Source organism: Pan paniscus, chromosome 14 (genome assembly GCF_029289425.2).
Source record: "Pan paniscus chromosome 14, NHGRI_mPanPan1-v2.0_pri, whole genome shotgun sequence".
Taxonomy (NCBI): Eukaryota; Metazoa; Chordata; class Mammalia; order Primates; family Hominidae; genus Pan; species Pan paniscus.
In genome coordinates this window covers 45,244,185-45,266,684 of record NC_073263.2, presented here as the reverse complement: position 1 = coordinate 45,266,684, position 22,500 = coordinate 45,244,185, and the positions used below count along the sequence as shown (strand labels likewise).

Sequence of the window (22,500 nt, the reverse complement as noted above, 5' to 3'; positions counted from 1 at the left end):
TTCTTCAGTTTTTAGCCAAACTATTTCTCCTCAGACTGTTTCCTGTCATAAACTCATGTCTCACCCTGCCCTTCTTTTTATCACTTGTCACATCTGTTATTTTAATTGTTTAACTTCCGTCTTTCCTAAGACAGGCATCAGCTGAGCACAGTGCCTGTTTAGTTCATAGGCACATTCCTAAAACCTTGCACTATGCCTAGCACATACTAGGCACTCGAACGTCTTGGAGGAATGAATGAATGAACGATTTATAGCACACTGTTAGCAAACTTTCAAAACGAAACATCCAGAGACACCTAATATACGGAACATTTTATTTGGAAAGATTTCGAGCATCATTCTCTTTTCATTTTTTATTAAGGCAGTAACATTCTTTCTTCCTGGAGGCGGAGGGGGGAAATCATCTGAGGCTACAGTAAGTTCAATCTGAAGTCAAAACCAACCAATTTGTATTCAGAAGCAGCAAAAATACTGGTTATGGGCTGGGAGGAGCCACATGTTGGCTTTCTGAGTCCACTGCCAAGGAACAGATCCAGAGCAATGCATTTCAATTGCTTTGAAAAATGGCTAAGTTCCATTACATACCACCACTAAAGAAGATACCTCATTGATGGAGCTTTTCACCATGATAGAGGGCGTCTAGCGTTGGTTCACAATGGCCTGTTGCTTTTTAGCCTTCAGTTGGTTTAGGGGGAAATTGCTCAACCTATGAGAGCTGCTCAAATTCATACTGTTCTGGTTTTGCTTTGGAATTCTTTGTCCAGTAAATTAGCTCTTCATAACGCAGTTCCGCCATTTCTTATCCAGCATAGATTCATTCTACCCTTGACAGCTGGCTAGGTGTGTGTGTATGTGAGTAGGGGTGCTATTGATTGGCACATATTGTCCCCCCTGGAGTTTAGGGGTGGCAGAAAGCTTTTATAGTACCAAAAAAGTAAACATTGATAATATGGCCTGACAACAATCAGATATGCTAAGCTCTAGAAGCAAAAGCAAGGTAGGATTGCCTCCAAATGTTGACAGGTATTAGCCATACCACAGCAACTAGATCTAATGTGAGGGCTAAATGCCTGGAGAGGCAGAACCCTAAAGGATGCTTAGTTATAGCTCCATGCTGCCCCCGAGTGGCTTGATGCTCCATTACACCCTCCTTGGATCCAACCTTCCATTAAGAGTGAAGGCTCTAGAGGGCAGAGTATTCAAGATGTTAGATCTGGTCCAAGCCCAAATTCTAGAGTTAAAAGCAGAGGGGTTCTTAGTGGCTGAAAAAAAACAAAACCTGATGACATTTGGGACTCCAGTTTTGAGGAAAGGCTCTGATGATGAGGCTTACTTCTGCAGGCTACCAGAGACTCCTGAGACTTCAACAGCTTGACTGATTTATCAGACACTCCAAGTGGCCCAGAGACAAGGATGGCCAGAGGAGATGGGCCCCCCAGAAGGCATGGTTCCAAAAGTATGAGGAGCAAAGTCATGGGAGGCAGGGTAGGAAGAGGGGACAGAAAGAGGGGCTTGCAACAGATCAAATGCTGACCTCCAGGAACAGGGTTTAGGGCAGGTGTGATGATTCCCCTCCTGGCCCTCATCTTGAACAAAGAAAAGGGAAGCCACATGAAGCTGGTTTGAAAGGTTATATCAAAATTAATACCACTGCAGCTTCTATCCTTGGCTAACAGCAAAAGCGAGAAGGGTACCTGGAAAATAACTTCTTTCTTTTCCTCTAGATTTTCGAAGCAGCAAATAAATCAAGAATAGAAACCTATATATAGGAGGTTGGGCCTCCTGCAAAGAATGAAGCACTTTTTTGTTAAATACAGGAGAGGCTACTTGGCTGCACTAATATGTGCTTTTTGGAATCTTATAGAGTGTCACCAAGTTGAACTTCGGAATGGCTTGAATCATCCCGGGAGCATCTGTGCCGGGCAGTCAGGAGTGAGGGCACCGCCTCCCACCCAGCCCCATTGGGCCTCACACCCTCTTCATTCCTTTCCCCATGAGGCAGGCAAACACGGTCATGACCATTTTGGGGTTCACTTCAACCAGGTCTTCTGGCAGGGCATACACTCTTGCTCCAATTTTTCGGGCCATAGAGATGGCATATCTAAAAGGGAGAGAAGAGGAAAAATAAGGAGAGCCTGAGAAACACAACACGAATGGGACCCTGGAGGGTCACAGTCACAGTCGTTCCATAGTCAGGACAGAACTCACTCCTGCAGTGGCTGGAGTCAGTCACCAGCATCCTCACACTTTTGTGGACAAATTTTGGCTCAACCAAAGCTTCTAACAAAGCATCAGACTTGCTGGCTAGTCTCGTGATCATTATCAAGTGTATTATTTGTCCTTGGAGACCTCTTCAGCTCCTGCCTTTTTTTAAAGTTAAGTCTTTTTTTTTTTTGTAGAGACAGGGGTCTCACTATGTTGCCCAGGCTGGGCTTGAACTCCTGGCCTCAAGAGAACCTCTTGCCTCAGCCTCCCAAAGCACTGGGATTACAGGTGTGAGCCACTACAGCACATGCTGCCACTTTTGATACTTACACCAGTATTCTCTTGGGCTACATAACAGCATAGCAGAAAGAGTCACAGAACTGAATAAAAATGTGTGGTAGGAAAAGTTTGCAGACTACATTTCAACTACAGTAACATTTTTACAAGGAACAAAAGAGGAAAAATGTATAATATCCTGAACTTGGCCAGGCGCAGTGGCTCACACCTGTAATCCCAACACTTCGGGTGGCCGAGGTGGGTGGATCACGAGGTCAGGAGATCGAGACCATCCTGGCCAATATGGTGAAACCCCATCTCTACTAAAAATACAAAAAATTAGCCAGGCGTGGTGGCATGCGCTTGTAGTCCCAGCTACTCAGGAGGCTGAGGCAGGAGAATCGCTTGAACCCGGGAGGCGGAGGCTGCAGTGAGCCAAGATCGTGCCACTGTAGTCCAGCCTGGGCAACAAAGTGAGACTCCGTCTCAAAAAAAAAAAAAAATCCTAGCCTTACACATCAATTTTTTTATTCTTTGTTCCATTCCAATTCTTGCCCACATATATTCGTACTTATTTATGGTACTATAATATAGAGTGGCCAGAGATTTATATTCCATATTTTCACAAAGAATGATAATAGCTGCATCAGAACATTTTTGCTCTATTTGTAGATATATGAAGATAAATTTTATTAATTGTAATTTATTTTCAAATGAGCCCACACTACTACCTGGCAGTTCTTTTATTCACCTCGTTTATTATCTAGTGACCTCTTACTATGGTTACACCAGACACTCTTCACTCTACCCAAGCCCACATTGACTACCTCCTGCTCTCCTAAAATTACTTTACTTTTACTTTATTGATCAAATTAAATTAAGAGCATCAGGCATGAGTAGTCCCATTTTTTCTCCTTGTCTCTCTCTCAATAACTTCTTCCATATTAATTACTAACAAAGTAAAATTAATTTTTCCCCATTATAAAACACAGAGGGAAAATGGTCTGAAAATTAGAAGGGAGCTTCAAACAAAATCACACACAATCTTGCCACCATGACATAACCATTCTTCGCATTTTGTGTAATTTCTTTCACCCCTTTTTCTAAGTAATTTTGTATCTCGCCCTCACAGGAGAGTGCTTAGGGGTCTGGGCTCTGAAGTTGGACTTTGAATCTCAGCTGCACAACTGAAAAACTGTGTGGCCTTGGCAAGTTTCTTAAACCTAATCACACTCCCCTTGAACATCTGGGCTGAAGGCTTTTTACAATTTCTGGGTCTTCATATGTGTTTTTCCTTCTGCCTGGAACATTTTTCCTCTCTCCTTCACCTGTCTACTTCCTTCTTACTTGTCTTTTCAATTGAGCTCAGCTGAGCTGCTATTTGCTCTAAAGAGCTCTAGTCCCCTTCCTATCCCTTCAGGGATGCCTCATACTGTCCCTTCCACACCTCTCATCACAATCTATTGTAATTTTAGTTTAATTATTTATTTCTCTCCATTAAATTGTGTTAAACTTCGGCATCCCGAGAGCACAGGTTCCCACTTTCTCAAACTGGGAACAGAGAGAAGGGCTCTGTTGGGATTATAAAGCAGGGATGCCAGGCACTAGATACTTGTATCTTCTAGACCTGTGGTATGAGCTGAATTGTGTCTCTTCGAAATTCATATGCTGAAGTCTTAACCCCCAGCACCTCAGAGTATGACCCTAGTTGGAAAGAGGGTTGCTGCAGATGTAAGTAGTTAAGACGAGGTCATGCTGGAGTTGGGTGGGACCTTAATCCAGTAGGACTGGTGTCTTTCTAAGAAAAGAAGTGTCGCAGAGAAACACAAAGGGGGAAGACAGCCGTGTGAAGTCACAGACACGCAAGAAGAATGCCATGTGAAGATGGAGGCAGAGATTGGCATGGGGCAGATTCTCCCTCAGAAGAAACCAATCCTGCCAACATCTTGATTGCAAACCTCTAGCTCCTATAACTGTGAGAGAAGACACTTCTGCTGCCCAGTTTGTGCAGTACTTTGTTGTGGCAGCCCAAGGAAACTAACGGAATCTGATCTGAGAAAAGCACCTGTCTGGAGCAGATGTTCATTAACTTTTTTTTTGCAAAAGACTGGATGGTAAACATCTTAGGCTTTGTTGCAACTATGCAACTCTGCTGTTATAGCAGGGAAGCAGCTATAAACAAGATGCAAATGAATAGGCTCTGTTTCAATAAAACTTTATTTAGAAAAGCAGACAACAGGGCAGATCTGGCTCAGAAACTGTAATATGCTGATATTCACTCTAGAGGAATCATTTGGCAGGTGACCTGAATGGTGAAACACAAGACAGTGGCTTTCACACTGGCAAAGGCTCTGCTGTGGAACCCTACCCCTGTGCATTCTTATCCATGAATATTCATGAATGGAGCATTTGGTTAGGAAATTGGTTTTATGAAACTATAGGCTTGCTTATCAATTACAAGAATACTCTCATTATTGGGTTGTTTTTTTTTTTTTGTCTTGCTCCCATTCTGGCACTAGGAGCTTTAAACTACTATTGTACCATATCCAAAACAGTGATGATGAGACTGCAGAAAGTCATGAGAAGGAAAAGCATGGATAGTGAAAATGAAATGTTTGTATAAAGGCATGAGCATTAGACTTTACAACCATCCAGCTGCCAGTTGGGTCCTTCCCTCCCAATTTGAGGTTTATTTTTATTTACGTACTTTGCATTGTTGAGTTTCTCATCATCATTCAGATTTTCTGTCTTCAGAAGGTCATAGTTAATGGAACCTGGTTGGATGGCATCGATGAGGTCCAGAACAGGCAGACTTGTACTAATCTTCGGGTCCTACGCAGAGACAAAGGGAGGGTTTCATCAACGTGTCCCAAAGTTACTCCCATTCAGCTCAAAGGAAATGGGTGGCTTTTTCTTCCTAAATATATAATATATACAGCCTGGTCTGGGAAATGCAGCAGTATTCCACATAGTGTTTCAAATAAACTGTAGTTTCTGTAGGAGCATCAGTAACTTCCCAGAAAACCCACCGTCTACCAACAGCAGGTAGTCATTCTCAAATAATAAATGGAAGGAAGTTAGCACAACTAGAGAAAGACGTAAAGTTAAAATAGTGGATTGTGTCAAGCACATGAAAAAATGCAAAAATGCTCGGCATCACTAATCATCACAGAAATGAGGACCAAAACCACAATGAGATACCACTGCACACCATTCAGAAGGGCTATTACTAAAAAGTCAAAAAATAACAGATGCTAGTGAGGTTGTGGAGAAAAGGGAATGATTACACACTGTTGGTGGGAATGTAAATTAGTTCAGCCCCTGCGGAAAGCAGTTTGGAGTTTTCTCAAAGAACTAAAAATAAAATTACCATTTGAACCAGCAATCCCAATATTGGGTACATACTCAAAGGAAAATAAATTTTTCTTCCAAAAAGACACCTGCATGCTTGTGTTCATCGCAGCACTATTCATAATAGCAAAGATATGGAATCAACCTAGGTGCCCATCAACGATGAACTAGATAGAGAAAATGTGGTACATATACACCATGGAATACTATGCAGCCACAAAAGAGAATAAAATCATGTTATTTGCAGCAACATGGATGCAGCTGGAGGCCATTATCCTAAGTGAATTAATACAGTAACAGAAAACCAAATACTGCATCTATTCACTTACAAGAGGAAGCTAAACATTGAGTATGTATGGACATAAAGGTAGGAACAATAGACATTGATAAACACAAGCGGGGGAGGGTGGAAGTGGGTTAAAGGTGAAAAACTACCTGTTCAGCACTATGCTCACTATTTGGGTGACTGGTTCAATGGAAGCCCAAACCTCAGCATCACACAATATACCCTTGTAACAAACCTGCAAATGTACTCTCTGAATCTTTTTTTTTTTTAAAGAGTGGGTTGTGTTCATTTTTAAAAGGGCTTCACATAAAAGGAATGTGGGGCTAGTATGACATTTCTTTCAGTACATTATGTGGCCTCTTTTACTTAATCAATTCTGCAACAACTTGCTAAGAAGACAGGAGAAAATGAGCCCCGAGTGTTACAAGGAGCAAAAGAATTGCCAAACCTTTCTAATAGTGAACCCCAGCATCGCTTGTCGAACCTTGTCCCCATAAGAACACCCCAGAAGCCACAGCCTCATGTAATGGGCTGGAGCAGCAGCTATTTTAGGGAGAGAAGCACCCCTGGGCTATGTAACTGGCCACTTCATATTAACAGCTAAGTGACCTATAGATACACTACACTCTACAGCCTCACCCCACAGGTAAAAGGCATTTTCCTCCCATTTGTGGACCATCACATACAATTACTAGCCATACGCTCAGGAAGTTACTTGAGCTTTGATGTCCTCACCTATAAAATGAGGAAAACAGTAAAGCCAGCTTCACAATGTCAGCGAAGATGCCCTAAGACATGAACAAGGAGCCCCTGGTAGCCAGAGCCCATTCAATATCTAGAGCTCCTTTCAACTTTGCTTTTCTTTACTGCCTTTCCAAATCTCTTTCTGGAAGAATCTGCTTGCTGCCTTTCCAAATCTCTTTCTGGAAGAATCTGCTTGCATCAGTGACCAGCATCCACTCCTAACTCTGCTCAGCTCTCCAGACTGAACAGTAGGCTGGAGATGGAGCAGAGGTGACAGTTATCTGTGATGAGCTCACAGCAGGTGGACACTCCTGCGACAACCCTGCCCTGACAATATCTTCTGCTACTGCTTGTGGAAAGAGATTTTCATTTTTTCTTGATTTTGAAACACAGGATGGATATCATGATGAACCACCTCACCAACCCTGTTAATACAACTCGGAAGGTGTTCCTCCCCCTAATCCTGACCTTCAAGCTAGAAAAATGTAGTTAAGACGGCACAGGCATTATGATGATGTGGATCAAGTGCACACGTCCTTTGAGGAGGAATCCAGTTAATGTATGAAACATGAGTCAAGAAATTAAATAAAATGCTGCTATTAATAAAAATGGGATTTAGATAGAAGTACACAACTGCTTTTTTGCAAAAAAACATCACAAGGGAGATCTTTGAGCATTTTACGTGTCACCGTTATAATATTAATCTGAATCATGGAGGTGCCCACATTTTACGAATACTATCATAGTTTATATTACTTTGAAAGAACAATGCCTAAAATCTTGCTTTTAAAATCATGGATTTTAAGTGGGAACTAAGCACTGAGTACACATGGACATAAAGATGGGAATAAGCCAGGCATGGTGGCTCACGCCTATAATCCCAAAGCACTTTGGGAGGCTGAAGCAGGAGGATCTCTGGAGGCCAGGAATTTAAGACCAGCCTGGGCCACATAGTGAGACCTCATTTCCAAACAAACAAACAAAAATTGCTGGGCATGGTAGTGTGCACCTGTAGTCCCAGCTACTCAGGAGGCTGAGGCAGGAGGATCACTTGAGCCCAGGAGGTTGAGGCTGCAGTGAGCCACGATCATGCCACTGTACCCCAGCCTGGGTGACAGAGTGAGAGCTTGTCACAAAAAACAGATATGAAAAGTAAACATAAATAATAAAAAATATTAAAAAATAAATTAAAATTAAAAATATAAAAATAAAAATTAAAAATAGTAGAAACTAGGTGAATGGGGAGGGAGGGAGGCTAGAAAACTGCCTGTTGGGTACGATGCGCCATACCTCGCTGGTGGATTTATTTGTACCCCAAACCTCAGCATCACTCAATATACCCATATAACAAATCTGCACATGTACCCCCTAAATCCAAAATAAAAGTTGAAATTTTTTTTTTAATGATGGGTTTTTATGATTAACTTATGGGAGAAAGTATTGAGAAATTCATTAATGAAATGGCTGATGAACATCAAAACAATAACGAGTCATTTAAGCAAAATTGAAATGGGAGGGGGAGCCTCTAATACCTACCACTGAAGGTCACTTGAACACATAATGAAAACAATACAGATAGGCATAGAGCTCAGATGGCCTCTAGCAGAAGACAAAGAATTTTACCTTGAAACTAGAGATGGATGAACTTTTCTCTGCTTCCCTCAACGTTTCATTCACCCAGTTGACAATAATGTCATCATTGACCTTCTGGCCACCACCAATTTCTTCGAGGATATTCAGTGTATATCTGAACAAAAGAAAGAATGCTTTCTGGAGAACAGTTGCTAAAGAATTTAATACAAACAGAAAGTAGCTAAGGATGGAATTTTTTTTTTGGGTATGTCATAGAAGACAGTCTGGACACCATTACATTTGAGAGAAAAAAAGAACATATTACAACATTAGTTCCTTTTAGAATAACTTAAGATGTGACTTTATGGCTAGTATAATGAAATGTAAAGCAGATACCTCCTTCTAAGCATGATCATTGCTCTGAGCAAAAAGAAAAAGCCAAAGGGAAAAAATGCAAGGAAAGGAAAATGAAGGAAAAGATTCCAACCTGTGGCAATTTAAAAAAAATAAAAAATCAAGAAATAACTCAATGTTGGAAAAGTCTGAGTAGCCTACATGATAAAGAAAAAGTATAAAATACTTTTTTCCTTATATAAGTAAAAATGTTAGAAATATGCTGACAAAGATCATCTTTAGTCTGAAGGTAAGAATTACCTTAGATACCTACTGTTATGAGAATTGGTTTGTTTGTTGTTTTGGAGGGGTTGGGGGACATTTATTAAGAAGATGCTTTAACCTCTTAAAATTCTATAGACTAGGCCAGGCGCCAGTAATCCCAGCACTTTAGGAGGCCAAGGTGAGCAGTTCGCTTGCACTCAGGAGTTCCAGACCTGCCTGGGAAGCATAACGAAACCCGGTCTCTACCAAAAACACACACACAAAATTAGCTGGACATGGCAGCGCTTGTCTGTAGTCCCAGCTACTAGGGAGGCTGAGGTAGGAGGATTGCTTGAGCCTGGGAGGCAGAGGTTGCAGTGAGCTGAGATAGTGCCACTGCACTCCAGCCTGGGCAACAGAGTGAGACTCTGTCTCAAAAAAAAAAAAAAGAAAAAAAAAAACCCAAAAAACCCACACTGTCTCTGGAGCAGAGAAGAACCACCATTCCCTAAAGCTACTCACTTCTGAAAGGGAAATGCATGGGAGAAAGCCCAGCAGTCCAGGAACACATGGGTTTGTGGACTTCATGGTTCAGGTTGGCAGGAGGGGATCAAATTACACATGAAAGACCTTCAGGGCTAGAATTACAGTGTGTGCTTCTCAAACTGAAACTCAAGAATCCTGTGACTGAATCTCATCTGACCGGTTCTACCTAAATTCAGGTCACCCTCCACTTGGGTGCTCTAGGATTTTGCTTACATAATCCATCGGGTATCTTCCTCTAGTTCCTGCTCCTATGGACAGTACAGTTCTCCCGTGACTTTCCAGATGGTTTTCAAGTTTAGTCCCTGAAATTAGAGCAATGCCCTGCTTCTTCTAGGTGAAAACACCTTCCCATTATTGAAGAGAGGAAGGAAAATGGCTTGTGCAACTTTTCTTTATCAAAATTCACATTTAAACTGGCAGTGATGTCCTATCAATTACACCTCCTAAGTCTTCCTCAAATCAATTAGCTCCTCTTCATTCTGTTTCTCCACCTCACAGAATTTCCTTTCTGAAGTACAGTTCTGGTCTGTCTTTTTTTTTTTTAAGAGATGGGGTCTCACTACATGGCCCATGGCCCAGGCTGGAGTGCAGTGGATATTCACAGGTACGGTCATGGCTCACTGCGCCCCCGAACTCCTGGGCTCAAGCAAGCCTCCCTAGTACGGGATGGACCACAGACACATGCCACAGCTCCCTGCTTGGTCACATTTAATGTGACTCGACATGGCCCAAAGAATACAGGTTAAGCTCCAGCATACAGCACACAAGGCCCTTTACAATTTGGCTCTAGTGTTCTTTTCCAGCACATCTGTGATTTCCTTCTTCCCTCCCTGCTTCCTTGCCCATCATGTGCTACACACACACACACACACACACACACACACACACAAAGACCTATACACATTTCAACCGCACAGAACCATCAGCAGCTCCCCAGCCACACCTCCATCCTCCTCCTGCCTCCTGCTTCTGGGACTCATCTGTACTCACTACCTGGGCCCTCTTCCCTTCTAGTGAATTCCTAATCCTCAGCTCAAGTATCACTTTTCCAGCTTGCACAGTGTATTCATCAGTATTGGTATACTTGCTTCAAACCTGTTCCCAGAACCTGTGATGGCATTGGTATCCACTGTGTGCCCTCGGACAGGGTCCATGTGCCCTGTTCATCAGAGGTTAGCAGACTGCCTAGCACTACTGGACATCTAGTAAATGAAGGCACAGAGAGGTGGGTGAAATAAATAGAGTGACTGTCTCCCAGGGAAAGCAAGGGGATAAGAAAGATGTTTAGTCTGATCCCAGAGATGGGACCAAAATGCTGAGAAATCATGAGTATAAATGGGGTAAGTGCAGATAGATTTTCAAAATATTTCTAGTTTGGAAAAGATCCTACTTTTGATCTCTTCATAAAGGTTACATTTTATGGCATAACTGGCTTCTTATTTCCAGATAGCATGCATATTAAGTTATTAGCATTTACTGTAACATCTAAGAATTTCTGCCTAATGAACGTCTGAATAAAAAAAAGGTAGGTTAGTGCTTGCTTTATTAGGTCCTCTCTATATATAACCTGACGGAACAAAGTAAGTTTAATCAATCTTCTGGTAGCTTCTCTTGTCCCGGGACCTAGTTCTCACTTCCCTTCATCAGGAGTTGCAGCCCTGCATTGTCCACATGCTCATGTAAACAGCAGCAGTGTTCTTGACCCACCTCCTAAGCCTGGGAACTAAATGGTGCAGAGGGGAAGCCCACCTTTATACTAAAGTCTATCTGCAAGAGTGAAAAGCTGCTAAGGAACAGGGAACCTTATAGAGGTATAGCAAATTGTGGAGGCAGCTTATTCCATTCTGGGGTTTGAGAACAGCCTCTCACAGTGGCACAGAGTTCCAGTGAACACAAGGCAGTCTTTCTGCCACCTCAAGTGAGATGCAGAGGTTTGAAATGGAATCAGACACCCACTTGTAAGTAAAACGATAAAAAAAAAAAAAACAAAGAGAAGAAAGAATAGAATTAGGCTGGGCCGGGCACAGTGGCTCATGCCTGTAATTCGAGCACTTTGGGAGGCCGAGGCAGGCGGATCACCTGAGGTCAGGAGTTTGAGACCAGCCTTACCAACGTGGAGAAACCCTGTCTCTACTAAAAGTAGAAAATTAGCCGGGTGTGGTGGCACAAGCCTGTAATCCCAGCTATTTGGCGGGAGGCTGAGGCAGGAGAATTGCTTGAACCCGGCGGGTGGAGGTTGTGGTGAGCTGAGATCGCACCATTGCACTCCAGCCTGGGCAACAAGAGCAAAACTCTGTCTCAAAAAAAAATTAGGCTAGAGCCTCCATTCTAGATAGTACACTAAGCAATTGCTCATCTAAATACAGATTTGAAATGTAAAACAAAAACTAATTTGGCCTGTGTCTTTCTAGATTTTTCCTTTTGAGATAATTACTGCATATTATCAAACCTGCTTTGGGACGATTGTGCTATTAAATGGAGCCCTCCAGACAAGATCTCAGTATTACCAGTGTTTGTAAAAGGTGCTGTGCTGAAAAGCTCTTTGTCAAAATGAAACAGAATTATGAGCTCCAGCTTTAGCCAGTTCCTCCTTCAACAAGAGAGTTGATGAGGTTTGGATGTGAGGCACTAGAGGGATGTGATTACCACCTGCTTACTTTCCTGCCTTCCAACACTTGTTTTACTTATTTATTATTTGGCACAGAGGAACAAACCAGGCGTTTTGTTTTTCAAGGACCCATCCTGACTTCACCATCCACAGCCTGTTTGACCTGGGGAGAGTTTCCTATTTGTCTGCTTCGGATTCTTTGTTCATTTGCTTCAGAGCCATCATTGCCATGTGCTGGCAGCCTGCTTGCTTCAAGGGTTTTATCTGCAAGTTTATGCATATGCTGTTTGCCAACTGTCCACCCTGAGAATGATTTCCAAGCTACTGAAGGGGATAGGGAAGTTTAAGTACATATCTCTCATTTGCTCTCATAGGAAAAAATGACAAGCCATTTATTGTCCAGATAAATGACCAAATTAGCACATCAGCACAATTCAATGAAATAAATTCCAGCTAGAACCGGCCGTAAATTTAATAGATCTTTTAATATATAGCATGCAGGGAAAAAAATCCCTTCCGGTGCCATTTATATAATTATCAGTCATTACTTCTCCTTCTACAGTAATATATTTCTCTACTTTCTTAAATGCACAATTCTTGTGTAGTAAACACTCATGAGAAATATGACTTTTTAACCAGGTGGAGACAGCAACAGCAGAGTGGACCTTGTTGTGTATGTGCCAGCCATTAAATAGGGCTTTGAGCCACATTTTTACAAAACGTCCGAAGATCATATTGCAAGACGTTTTTCAGATATTATGAAATTTAATACAGAATGGAGCTGACCTGAGTTTGTTTGTTTGTTTTTTTCTGAGACAGAGTCTCGCTCCGTCACCCAGGCTGCAGTGCAGTGGCATGATCTTGGCTCACTGCAACCTCTGCCTCCCAGGTTCAAGAGATTCTTCTGCCTCAGCCTCCTGAGTACCTGGGACTACAGGCACGCACCAGCATACCTGGCTAATTTTTGTATTTTTAGTAGAGATGGGGTTTCACCATGTTGGCCAGGCTGGTCTCAAACTCCCGACCTCAGGTGATCCACTCGCCTCGGCCTCCCAAAGTACTGGGATTACAGTATGAGCCACCGCACCCGCTGGCTTGAGCTTTTTAATCATTAAAATAGCATATATTAAAGATTATTTAATATTGAAACCCATGAGTCAGTTTAACTGTTGCAACTAAAAGGACTTTTGCTTTGGTTTTTAAAGCAATCCGTATGAATTGCTAATCTGTTAAAAATTTAAAACTTGAAGATAATAAAGATAGCTTGGAAATATCATCTGGAAATACACTGGTGAGAACAGCCCTGAGTAGTTTTCAATGATGTTCTGGATACATGCAGTAAGCTAAAAGATAGAGTTGGAGTTTCTTTAGTTCTGGAGTTTTCTGCACCAGGGGAGCCTTATGACATCTGCCCCCATCATTAAAGAGACCCCAGTTTGGAAATGGGTAACAGAGCTCTATACTTAGTAAAGCAAATGTGAATCAGGGAGTGAAATCTTTTATGATCACTTCTGATTATCCTACCTTATCTGGAAATACTGACACAATTACATCCAGAGCCGGCCATTATTAGGATCTGCAGACAGTGGCTTGGAACTAAAGCTGCAGTGCCTAGGCACACCACGAACCTTGTCTTTGCCATTATCTTGCCAGACAGAATGTAATGTGACATGCAGTTTCTGGGGCTTCCTTCCAGGTAGGAAAATGAATTAAGTCACACTAACGTAGGATCTAATGAGGGGATGTAAGATTCTTGCCTTGTCAGAGCTATTACTATAGGGGGAAAGACTGAAGCATTTACAAGTAAATTATTTTATTACTTACAGAATTCCTATCTAAAAGTCTTCCCAAGCTTATGATTTTGTACAAAAATTGTTTCTTTTTCTTATAATTTATTTTCTATTTGTGTATCTTTTTATAATCTATTTTTGTTTAACTAATATCACCCTATACTTCTCACATTAGTCAAGTTTATATTCAGTTCCAAAACATATCTAAAGTTTTCTATGAAAGGAACTTCTGTTTCTGGCCATGATGGAATAACAGGGACCACATTTAAACACTTATAATACAGTGAAAAACATATGAAACAATGTTGTTCAGACATCAGACAATAGGAAGCACAAGACAGTGGCCCCTGAAAAGAAGAAAACAAAGTTAGCCTTAAGATTTTTCCAGCATGGAAAAAGTTTCCAAGCTGCAGCATAGGAGGAGAAAACCCAAACAGCATGGCCATCCTCTTGAGTGGAGGAAACAGGGATGAGAAATGAAGGAAGCCCAGGTGCCTAGAATTTAGGGGAAAGACTATCAGAGTGGTGAGAACTGTATAGAGAGAAGAGAGTCATTCAGAAAGAAAGCTTCAGCGGCCTTCAGAGGGTTTCCCTCAGTCTTCAGCTGAGGACCACTCAGTGCACATGTGTGAGGAAACTACTAGAGGCTGTGGGGAAAAACCCACCAGAAATGAGCCACGAGCGCAATCCTTGGGGCTCACACAAGGCTGGAAAAATTTGTTCCCACCAGCTGGAGTGGAAAAATTTCATAATACATGAGCATCAAGCAAAGTACTCAGAAGACCATTTTCTCATTACTAACAAGCAAAATGAGCTCTAGATTAATTAAGCTTAAAAGTAAGCCTCAAATGGATCAAACTGTATTTAAGTTACTTAAGTCTATCCCAGGATTAAATTTAAGAATATTTAAAGGAATACAGAAATACCCAGTACACAGCAAGGTCAAATTCATGATATTTGACATATAATTAAAAAATTAGCAGCATGCAAAGAAGCCAAAAAATATGACTCATAATGAAGATAAAAATAAATTAGTAGAAACAGATCCCAAAATAAGTTACTGTAATTATTTTCTGTATGTTCAAGAAGGTAAAGGAAAGGACAGATATGGGAAATATAAAACTGACTCAAAATTTCTATACATGGAAACTATAATGTCCAGGTTAAAAAACATGTACACTGGATGGAGTTAATGGAATATTAGACATGCAAAATAAAAGAGATTAGTGAACTTGAAAACACAGCAATACAAGTTATACAAAATGAAACATAGAGAAAATAAATCACTAAAGCATTGGTGAGCTTAGGGACAACTTTGAATGATCAAATATACATGGACTTGGAATCCGCCAGAACCAGGTCTGGTGGGTATGGAAGATATGTTTGAAGAGATGAAAGTTAAGTTTTCCAAATTTGATGGAAAGTATAAACCCATAGATCCTATAAGTTCAACAAACCTCAAGCATAAGAAACAACAATGGAGCTGGGCGTGGTGGCTCATGCCTGTAATCCCAGCAGTTTGGGAGGCTGAGGCGGGTGGATCATTAGGTCAGGAGTTTGAGACCAGCCTGTCCAACATGGTGAAACCCCGTCTCTACTAAAAATACAAAAATTAGCTGGGCATGGTGGCGTGGACCTGTAATCCCAGCTACTCAGGAGGCTGAGGCAGGAGAATCACTTGAACCCAGGAGGTGGAGATTGCAGTGAGCCAAGATCGCACTACTGCACTCCAGTCTGGGCAACAGAGCAAGACTCTGCCTCAAAAAAAAAAAAAAAGAAACAACAATGTACGTCATAATAAAATTACCTAAAACCTGTAATAAAGAGAAATCTTAAAATAAGCCAGAAAAGAAATACTACATATGAGGGAACAAAGATAAGAATGACAATAGATTTCCCCTTGGAAACAATGTGGGCCAGAAGACAGTGAAACCATCTTTAAAGTACGGAAAGAAAAAACTATCAACTTAGAATTCTGCACTCAGAGAAAAAAATATTTTGAAAATGAAATAGACATTTTCAGACATATAGAAGCTGAAATCACTCATCACCAGCAAACTTGTGCTATTAGAAATATTTTAGGTAGACAGAAAATGATACCAAATGGAAATCTTGATCTATAAAATAGTAAGAAGAGCACTAGAAATAGTAAATGTGTAGATAAATACAGCATAATTTCCCCTTTATTTAAAAAGTCCCTTTAAAAGTAATTGTTATTTACACAGATCAATTGAAGTAAAAGGATGATAAAAAGATAGGCCATGCTAACCACTAATCAATAGGAAGCCTATAGAAGCAATAGTAGCTATTATCTATTAATGTCAGAAAAAATAGATTTCAGAGAAAAGAATATTATTAGGCATAAAAAAGACTACTTCATAAGGACAAAGGGATGAGTAAATTAGAATGAAACAACAATCTAAACTGTTTATGAACCTAATAACAGAGTTTCACGATACTTGAAACAAAAACTGATAGAACTGAAAAAAAAAAGCAGAAAGGTAAAAAGTGTTTCTCTGGTTATGAAGCTTAGCTTAAAACATACTTTTACTGAATTAACTCATACTGCTAAAAATTTGCTAATATTTGTCTAGGTAAATAATGTATTCAAGAAAAAGCCACTTCCATAAGCTATACTACCTTCTCATTAGCTGCCAAATCAAGGCCAGTGTGAGAGTGCGGTTTCCTTCATTGAGATCTTGTCCACCGATGCCAACCAGGGAGAACTTCGCTTGATTCTTCCCCAATTCTACCGCGTAGTTACAATTCTCAAGCTGAATGAGCAGAAAGGAAAACAATTTAACGTCATCATCTTGATGATGATAAATACCAGATAAATAATAAAAATAAAGATAAAAAATGAAATAAATATGGTAAGACCGAATGACCTCTCAAGTCTCAACTGGTTCTGCAATTCTAGGATTCAAAATTAAAGAATTTTCCATCTTTCCTTAGAACCCCTCACTTTCATAAAAAATATTCATAATGTGGAAAACTGAAATGAATTCATTACTATGAATATGTTCACAGCTATATCACACTGCATAAATGGAGAGCCATCCTTAATTACCTACATGTAATATTTCTAAAAAAGGTGAATTCATGGAGATCGACATGGAAAATTTGGAGTCTCCATCCTCTGCAAACATAGCAATGGACATGTGAACAGATATTCCTGTAGCTACGCATGGATCATTAACAGTCACAGCAATAAGAAATGCTGAGAAATGGCTGTGTCAACCCTGTTGTTTCAAAACAATGTTCCCACTGTGTTGACAGTTGACAAACTGTTTGAACAAGTCAAGCTGTCAGTACAAGCTCCAATTCTTTAGAAATTAGAATAAAGATCCTGCTGAGGGAAAAATCCCTGTGGCTCTCTGCTTGCTCTAATTATCTTAATTAGAATTTTTGCATGATAATGTTTGAAGACATCCAACATGGAATTATAAATAAGCAATCGACTGAAATAATGGACACACTTTAATAAAGCTGTTCAGGTTTCTGATTGCTGTACTAGAATTTAATTTCTGGAAAAACATTACTTGTCTAAGTTTGGCTGCCTTATAAAGTATTTAGAGTGCTCTTGCAGGCTATGACTTTGCCTGTCTCCTGGAACAACAGAACCATCATTGTTTACCTTCTTCATATTGCCTCCCAGTTTGGGGTATGGCGGTTTGTTTACTCTGTTCCAGTCAACAGGAACTTTGATCTTTTCATAGAGCTGGAAGATGACCAGGGCATCTGATAAGTCACTGAACAAAACAAACACAAAAGGATTCTCAGATATCCAACATTTATTCAGGGCCTACAATGGGCCAGACACTTTCTTACATATTAGTTCAAAGAATATTCACAACAACCCTGCACACTTGGTAGTCGTAGCTCCATCTATAGAGGTGAAGAAACCATGACTCAGAGAGATTGGGGGACTCACTCTTCCCAGGTGTGACTAGCTATGCCCTTCCATCCAACATATGCTGCCTCAGGAAAAGAAAGAGCACTATGGTGATGAAATAATCTGTACACCAAACCCCTGCAACATGCAATTCACCTATATAACAAACCTGCACATGTCCCCTGTACCTAAAGGTTTAAAATTTGTAAAACTAAATAAATGTAAAAGAAATATTTAGAACGGGCGCAGTGGCTCACGCCTGTAATCCCAGCACTTTGGGAGACCAAGGCGGGTGGATCACGAGGTCAAGAGATCGAGACCATCCTGGCCAACAAGGTGGAACCCCGTCTCTACTAAAAATACAAAAAATTAGCCAGGCGTGGTGGCAGGTGCCTGAAGTCCAAACTACTCGGGAGGCTGAGGCAGGAGAATGGCACGAACCCGGGAGGCAGAGCTTGCAGTGAGCCGAGATTGCGCCACCGCACTCCAGCCTGGGCGACAGAGCGAGACTCCATCTCAAAAAAAAAGAAATATTGAAAAAAAAAAAAGAAAGAAAATTGCTTTAACAAGTGGCATAGGAGACACTTCACCACAAACTTAACATCTGTTGTTTTGCCTGCTTGTAAGCGGGTTATATGTAAGATCACTTATGACATATAGTAAATGTTTCATTTTGTTGAGGTATGATTTATATATTGAGCACACAGTGAGACTGATGTATGCAGGTGAGTTTTTCAACCGAATATCCAACATCTGAAGCTCAACTTGGCACTTTTTTCCCCTTCCAGCAAGGTATGCACATTTTGTGAAGAGAATGCACATCATAGTGGTATTTGGAATCCTATGGCTCTTTTGAGGTCTCTATCTTACATTAGAATGAGTTCCCAAATATTCCTACCTGTACAAATGATTGACTCGAGGGTTAACGCCCAGGGAGTTCATCCAGTTCCTAAATGTCCGCTCTTCTCTCGTCTCACCTAGATGAATGAAGATGTGTTATCTTTTGGGACCGAAGAAAACATGGCTTTTTTATGACCAAAGTTTAACTAAAGAGGATGCAATAAAAACTGAAAGTAGAATGAAAGAAAGAAATAAAATAAACCGTATTGGATTTGGACGAGGGTTCTTATACTGTGTTAATTTTTCTTTTCCATTTCAATTCCACATGTATTTCTATAGCATCTATTAATAGTGTGTGGAATCCTGTGTGGGGTAGCTGTTCAGTTGGCTCTCAAAGGCTTACCTTCTTGCTGGAAAAAACAGGACTTTTAGGCATCAAACAGAGATCACACAAGCTACAGAACTCACTTATGAGGTAGATATATTTGTTATTTGAATTGAGACAGAGAAAAGAACAGTATGGACTGAATTTGGAAGGGGTGGAATTTGAACTTGTCCTTGGATAGCTAGCAAAATCTGGATCAGAAAAAGGAAAGAGTAGAGGATTTGGGAAGATAGCAAGGGGTGGGAGTAGAAGATAGTATAAATATGCATACAAAGGGAGCAACAGGCAAGGTCTCTATTAAGAACATCAGGAACTGGTTTGGTCAGGGGTGTGTGTTGTACAGCCCAATGAGATAAGCCTATCTGGAAGAAGGATTCAGAATTGCGGATCTTTGGATACCAGGTAGCAGATTTTAGTTGACATATTAGGCAACGGCAGTCATTATGGCTTTGTAAAATTACTACAATAAATTCTTGAGCAAGGCAGAGATATAATAAAATCAGTAACGGGATGTGCCTGGCAGCAGTGTGCAGAATCACTGAAAGGCGATATGCATTTGAATTAAACACGGCAGAGGACAGAGTGTTTGACATTAGCATGTGGGATACATTCAAGCATTTGATAAATGGAGACTCCAAGATCCATTAAAATAATTAGTGTATAAGGTAATGAGCTTGGAATAGCAGAAAAGAAACATAACAATTGAGAAAATGTTCCAAAGGAAGAATTATTAGTATTTGCTGATTTAGTGGATGTAGGGATGAAGGATAGGAAGATATAGTAGGATCCAAGCTCTTTAGTTTGGTGACTAAAGAAAAAAAATGGTATGATTAATGGAAATGGAGCATTTCTAAAAGAGGGCAAACGGGATGGGAGGTGGGCTGGAAAGGCAATGGTTGGGGGTGGGAGGGAAAATAATCAATTCTGTTTTGCATATGCTGCACCTCAAATGATAGCCAAGGATCCAAACAGGAATATTCTAGAAGCAGCTGAAATGGGTGATTTGTGGGCCTGATATATAGATTTGGGAGTCAACAAAATGCACACAACCCCCTGACCATAATTCAGCAAATGACACCAATGCAGGAGTGCTGGAGCATGATCATGCTGCATTTCTAGTGAGAGTAAAGCACTGTGGAAAAGGATCAACTCATACTTCAAATCTGAATCTCCTTGCTTGGGTGATATTCATTTAATATTAATTGACCTTTGTCTCAATATTGGGACTAGTTCATGATTTTTTTTAAAAAGTCAAGTAAACATCTCCGGCACCTCTACCTGGTAGAACCTAATTAAAGCTATATGCTTTTTGTTGAATCTTAGAGCATTAACCTGAAAAATACAACTGTTAGGGATTCTGCCTCAAAATTCTTTTCTGTGGCTCCCGTAAGAAACAAAACAAAACCGAAAACTCAGTAAGCATATCCCAGCATACATTAAATATCATTTTTTGGAAATGGATGGTGGCAATTTCTTGTCTCTAGGAATCAACACAGTCCATTAAGTATGTAAATTATCTTTTTGAAACTCAGGATTTATTTCATCTAACAACTAAATGCATTATCTTTCCTAAAACATTTAATTCTAATAATTGATGAACGCTTTGTTAATGGACGTGATAGAATGGTATTTGATTATTCCTGCTTGGCTGAAATTGACTTGATGAATCTATTTATTCTCTTTGTTGCATACCAGAGAATTAATGGCCTGTTTGCACGTGTAAATAGTTTATATTTGCTTAGGAAGTGAGTTTGAATTGCCATTGAATTAGAATTGTGAGTGCCTTTCCCCATCTTAGGCAAATCGTTTACAGTTACCTTCAAGAGCCCCCCAGTCAATGTCCTGGTTCTCTGGTTTGTGCAGGGCAGGGTATCTGTTAAAGAGGTTGGCAATAAAAGCCAAGTTCAACTTGGGGTTCCCTCGGACAACATCTGTGGCTGTGACAAACTGCCGGCAGCCCAGCCTCTCCGCCTGCTGCAACATGCATTCTGCCCTCTGGATGTCATCCTTCTCCTGCAATGCAAAAGGATGTCTCAGGGCTGGGTCAAGGCTCTCCATGCACAAAGCAGATTGCATAATGTGAAAAGAAATGGGAATCTCACTGAAACCATTAGTGTTTATCTCAGGCAGACACTTAATAACAGCACATTATTGCCTATATGCACCTGCACCAAAATCAGAAAGTCACAAGTAAAAGGAATCTCAGAGGTTAAGTAACAAAGATCTCTCATCTCCATTATCAAACTATTTCAGATGAGTGGTTGGTTGCCCTGTTTCAAAAGAGATGCAGTAGATTCTGAAAACTGATCATTTGAGTTTATCTTAATTATTTCCAACCATTAAGATTCCTTTTTATTATTTGTGTGCACAGATGACATGAGATTGTCTATCAAAAATTTTATTTATTAATTTATATTCCCATAACCAGTTCACAAAAGATATTTACACTTGCCAGTAAGAACATATGATTAGCATAACCACTGTCTCCACATTGAGTTGGTATACTTGCAACCCAAATAAAATAAATTTTATCAGTTAACCTACATATTATTATTGATAAATACATAATATCAATTTTATTTTTGCAGACTTCAGATTTTGAACCACTCAATGTGCTCAAATAATTCTAGAGAATCTCTAGCCATTTGTAAGTGACTCTTAACCCTAAAATTTTGCTGAAATATGGCCCACTGTCCTTAAAGTACATGAAACCACCAATTTTCAGAAAACAAAACTTTAAATTAGGATGATTTCTTAATATGACCCTTTACTAGATAACGCTACACATTATGCATTTCATGAGCTTTACTTGTCATTTACTTTTACTCTACTTCTCATTAGGAATCAGTTGACTTCAACATGAACTCATTGAATTTAACTCCAGTGATATTAAATGAGGCACAGAAACGGGCAAAGAGACTTCTCAAGATCAGTATTAAAGTGGCGGCAAAACAGAAGTTTTATTATAACATTCAGACCCATGTGGGGTTATAGAGTCTACTAAATGATGAACATATATAGAAGTGCCTAGCATGCTGGATGGTGTTTAATTACTATTGGTTTCTTTCTTTAATATTGTATTTCCAGATTCAGTTTTCATCAATTATTATCCCAAACTGCTCACAGTTTTACCGTTTTAACAGGGCTTTAGGCAGAAATGTCCACTCATGGAACTCCAGAATCAGGGCCACACAAGGTAATGGAACTGCCAACATGAAAACAGCATCATATTCTCCAAACACAACTGGGACCTGGCCTTACCCGCAGTCCTGACATGTCAATAACAACAGCAGGAACACCTTCTTCATCTCCTTTTGGAGCCACCTGCTCAAGCAGGTGGTAATAAGCTTTTGAGTCCTGTGAGAAATTAAGAAATTCCAATTTCAAAATAGCACAGCTAATTAC

The 22,500-nt window shown here is 40.3% G+C and overlaps 1 protein-coding gene across 24 annotated transcripts in view; it reads right to left on the bottom strand.

Moving 5' to 3' along the window:
* Window positions 1–297: 297 nt before the first annotated feature.
* Window positions 298–22,500, bottom strand: part of LCP1 (lymphocyte cytosolic protein 1) — an 86,182-nt gene continuing 63,979 nt past the window's right edge. For all 24 annotated transcript variants that reach the window (XM_034936700.3, XM_055096715.2, XM_055096726.2 and 21 more), the window contains 8 exons: window positions 22,357–22,452; window positions 20,913–21,108; window positions 18,769–18,847; window positions 17,613–17,727; window positions 16,616–16,749; window positions 8,486–8,609; window positions 5,189–5,313; window positions 298–2,101 (listed from right to left, as the gene is read on the bottom strand). In XM_034936700.3, coding sequence (XP_034792591.1) covers window positions 1,969–2,101; window positions 5,189–5,313; window positions 8,486–8,609; window positions 16,616–16,749; window positions 17,613–17,727; window positions 18,769–18,847; window positions 20,913–21,108; window positions 22,357–22,452 — 1,002 coding nt within the window. In that variant the 3' untranslated portion in view covers window positions 298–1,968. The remainder of the gene's footprint in view (window positions 2,102–5,188; window positions 5,314–8,485; window positions 8,610–16,615; window positions 16,750–17,612; window positions 17,728–18,768; window positions 18,848–20,912; window positions 21,109–22,356; window positions 22,453–22,500) is intronic.